The sequence below is a fragment of the Poecilia formosa genome, unplaced genomic scaffold (genome assembly GCF_000485575.1).
Source record: "Poecilia formosa unplaced genomic scaffold, Poecilia_formosa-5.1.2 Scaffold564, whole genome shotgun sequence".
Taxonomy (NCBI): Eukaryota; Metazoa; Chordata; class Actinopteri; order Cyprinodontiformes; family Poeciliidae; genus Poecilia; species Poecilia formosa.
This window is the reverse complement of record NW_006800503.1, coordinates 80,118-84,305: the sequence shown is the minus strand read 5'-3', so window position 1 is coordinate 84,305 and position 4,188 is coordinate 80,118. Positions and strand designations below refer to the sequence as shown.

The following is a 4,188-nucleotide window of genomic DNA, read 5'->3' as shown; positions in this document are numbered from 1 at the left end:
TACCTCCCCCACGCAACTAGAGGCAGTACCAACCCCGGAAAGATGCGACTAAGGAGCAGATTTAGAAGTACACCGAAAGCTACAGAATTTGGTAAAAACTGTGAGCTTTGCTGAAGTAATTAAAGACACAAATTCAAATCCATGCTGAGAGTGGAGCTCCTTCCCACAGCACTGATTGGCTAAGCAATGTAACGTGATCCTCTGGAGCAAGTGATGGTAAAACAGGGCGCATCATCACGACTTTACACAGTGTGTCTTTACCTCCGCGGCAGAGGCTCCGCCGAACCCCTGAGACCGACTCATCGAACCCCTGGGGTTCGATCGAACCCAGGTTAAGAACCACTGGTCTAAAAGTTCAGAAAAAAACATGAAATGGGAAAAAAGTTATTTAACTGATTAAGTTGTGTTTTAGATTGTTCTTGAAAAACTAATCAGTCACGGCTGATTAGTGGGTGAACTCACGGATGCACAGTGAACCCACTAATTCTTTACAGCTGACAGCCGCTCCTCTTTCTTGCAGGTACTGCGTACCCCCGCTAAATCTTTTAAGGGGTACGCAGTGCCCTGCCGTACCCCCTTACTTTCACCCCTGGATATTTATCATACAAAATGTTCATCATACCAAATGCCACCCATGTGTTAGTACCTGCTTTACACCTTGAAAGGCGACAGTGACTCAGAAGGTAGGAGTTTGTCCTTTAACTGGTGGTTTGCCTGTTCAACCCCCCTGCTCTGTCCAGATGTTGGGGCAGAGGACCTGGTGGTGCTGATTGAATGGCAGCCTCATATTGTGACCCACAGCTGTGGCTATAATGTTGCATTATACCACCATCAGCATGTGAATGGGTTTGACTGACTGAATGTAGAGTAAAGCACTCCGGAGTCATCTTGTAAAGCATACAAGTACAGGCAACTTTAAATATTTGAAATGTTAGAAAAACTTTTTTTGAACAGCAAATGCTACTAAGAAAACTTAATGCTCTACAGGTTTTGGCCAGGTCCCACTAATCTGTTACAAGGTGCTAGATATGATGCTGTTGTCCTAGGGTTTGCATCTGTACTTGTTCTATATTTTGAATTGACCACGAGCACAGGAACAGCATTAGAAACAGCTGTTCTCTTTTTGTTTTAACCTTCTTTATTAGTGTAGGAAGTAGTCCTTTTACTTTATTTGTTTTGTGGCTATTTCTATAAGCGTATTTTTCATGTTCAAAGGAGAACTTTTGTTTTTTAAGCACAGTGAATTTGAGAATAATCTGAAGAATTTTCAAATGACTTTTCATTATTAGAACAAATCAGCTAGACTGTATTTAACTGAAACTTCACTGCAGCTGGAACTGTGGAAAGGCCAGTCACTTCAGCACTTGGTGCTTTTTCAGTGATTCTAAAATAAAAACTTAATAAAGGAAGCAAATGGATGTTCAAGTAGTTTTTACAATGAAAGATATCCTTACAATTCAACTAAGTAAAATTAAATCTGACTGTTCTGTTTCTTTAGTCAAATCTCAGTAATAGATATCTTTGTTTATGTTAAATATGTATTACCTCAGTGTGGTGAGGTAAAAGAAAACATTTTCAGTAACGATAACTAAATTTTATTATTAGCTCTGATTAAGCAGACCTAATTAAGTGGAAGCCGAGTCGACATGTTCAGTGAAACTATTTTCTAATGAAAAACATTTATCTGGAAAGTGAGTCATAGTTGGGAACAGGTGTGTACAAAACATTGTGTGTGGCAGTGGTTTGGATTTTTCTGTAACACTGGTTAAACACCATCTCTTCTCAGGGTGTGACACTGCGCAGGATTAGCATTATCAGCCGGTCTTGTCAAAGCTCAGCAGTACAGTATTTGTTGTTAACTATACCAACACAACTGATGACCACCTCCACACATTCTGGCTCTGTCCACCAATGCAAAACTTCTGGAAAGTGTGAAGGTAACCAGAGATCATCCCGTTATTCCCATGCTGGAGATTTTAGTTTAATACTAACAATACTTGAAGTTACCTTTAAAATTAATTACACAAAGTAACATCTAGACCCAAGAGTAAAATCAAACTTCAATAAAATCAGTGAGGTTGTATGTTTGTTTTGTCTCATGCAAGCCTTACTTTTAATTCTATCTCATAAGAAATCATAGTCAGGCAGAGAGAGTGTTGCCAAGCCATGAAACAGGAACAGCAGGCTTCCTGACAAAAGAGGAAGAAAGTTTCCAGCTTGCAGATTTATAAAGACAGTTGAGACTCTTCCTTATTTTAATGCATAAAAGTTTTAAAGAATGAAATCTAAACATTTTGAGTAATTGGATAAGACCCATACTTATATTACTATTGTTTTAGCTGTAAGAATAAACAACTGTAACTTTGGTATCAAATAATTAGAATAATGGATGATTCTTGTTTTCTTTTCAGAAGAACACCTGTAATAACTCACATTATGATTATAATAATGGTAACTAATAAGTTATGGTCACAATATTATAAATTAAAGCTAAATCAGAGAATCTAGAGAGGTTATAGATGTGATTTTGACATTGAACTGGAAATGGTGTAAAAGGTGTAACTGTAATTAAAGATCACTGATGTGTTGGAGGTAAGAGAAAGAGGAACTAAAATGAGAGGAGAGATGACCAACGCCTCAGAATTAGTTGATTTGGAAACAGATTCTTGAACAACTTCAAATGTTGAAAGAAAAAGGTTGTGCAGGTAAAGGTTGTAAGTGACCTTTGAGCAACACCGGGACACAAAAACAGACATCAGGTCATAATGTCTCTATGGCAATAATGGATCTGAGATCATTTGGATAAATGATTGTTTCATGGCACTGTTGCCATGAAACAAGCATGGCAACAGTGCCAGCCAATGCAAACACGTCTCTAGGGTGGAAGCCCCTATAAAAGCTGAATGCAAAAGAGGAACCTTTGGTTGGATCATCCAGGCAGCTTTGAGCCAAGATCGAGATGGACAAAGAACTCTGCAGCTGAAGAGTCAAAGAGCCCCCTGTGCATGGGGACCAACCCGACAGCCCAACATGTGGTTTCACATTGCACTTCTCTCATCATCTGAGTTCAGACCTCAAAGATCAAGACAAAGGCAAAGAAAAGGAACTGGTGCCTTCCTTCCGTGCAGTCAGCTTGCCTACATCTCAGGTATGCAGCAACAAAAGAAATCATCAAACTGTCTGCTTACTTAGTAATCTAGAAGAATTGTCCTGGTGGGACATCCCAGCTCACCTCTCCAGGGAGGCATCCTAACCAGATGCCTGAGCTACCTCAACTAGCTCTTCTTGATGCAGAGAAGCAGGCCTTCTACTCTGAGTCCATCCTGGCTGATCGAGCTGCTCACCTTAACTTTAAAAGACAGCCCAGACACCCTGCGGAGGAAACTCATTTTGGCTGCTTGTATCTGCTATGTCATTCTTCCGGTCATGACCCAGAGCTGGTGACCATAGATGGGGGTAGGAATGTAGCCTTCTGTATGGTCAGATTGGCTGCTACATTTTGACTCAGCTCTCTGCAGATACAGCACCAATCCGTCTATTGATTTCTTTCTCCATTTTTCCCTCTCTCATTTTTTGGTCTCTTCAGTAAGTGATGCAGCATTGAATGTCAGTATAGAACCTGATATGAGCTTGAACTGTTTTGAATCAGCTGAGATTTCTGAGTTGTCAAAAATATTTCTTCCTTCAACATGCATGTTTGATCCTGTCCCAGCTAAATTATTTAAAGAAGTTATTCTTTTGATTACTGCCTCCATTGTTGATATGATTAACCTATCTGTAGCACATGGACATATACCATAATATTTTAAAGTTTCTCTCAATCAAGATTACTTAATTAATTACAGACTTGTATCTAATCTTCCTTTCCTATCTAAAATCCTTGAGAAAATAGTCTCTAATCAAGTATGTGAGAATTTAAATATTAATGACCTGTTTGAAGAGTTTCAGTCAGCTTTCAGAGTTCAGCATAGCACTGAAACGACACTGCTGGAAGTTACAGATGATATTCTCTTGGCCTCAGGAAATGGACTTTTGTCTGATCTGGTTTTGTAGTTCTCAGTGCTGCTTTTTACATAGTTCATCACAATATTCTCTTAGAACAGCTTGAACATGTAGGGACCAAGGGAACAGGACTAGGCTGGTTTAAATCATCTGTCCAGTTTGTTCATGTAAACGACATATATTCTT

General features: G+C 39.4%; 1 protein-coding gene across 1 annotated transcript in view; it reads left to right on the top strand.

The window, feature by feature from the left end:
• Positions 1 to 4,188, top strand: part of LOC103129665 (desmoglein-2-like) — a 36,535-nt gene that overhangs the window by 4,910 nt on the left and 27,437 nt on the right. Inside the window, exon 2 of the mRNA XM_016665311.1 lies at positions 86 to 91. Within this exon, the coding sequence (XP_016520797.1) occupies positions 86 to 91 (6 nt within the window). The remainder of the gene's footprint in view (positions 1 to 85; positions 92 to 4,188) is intronic.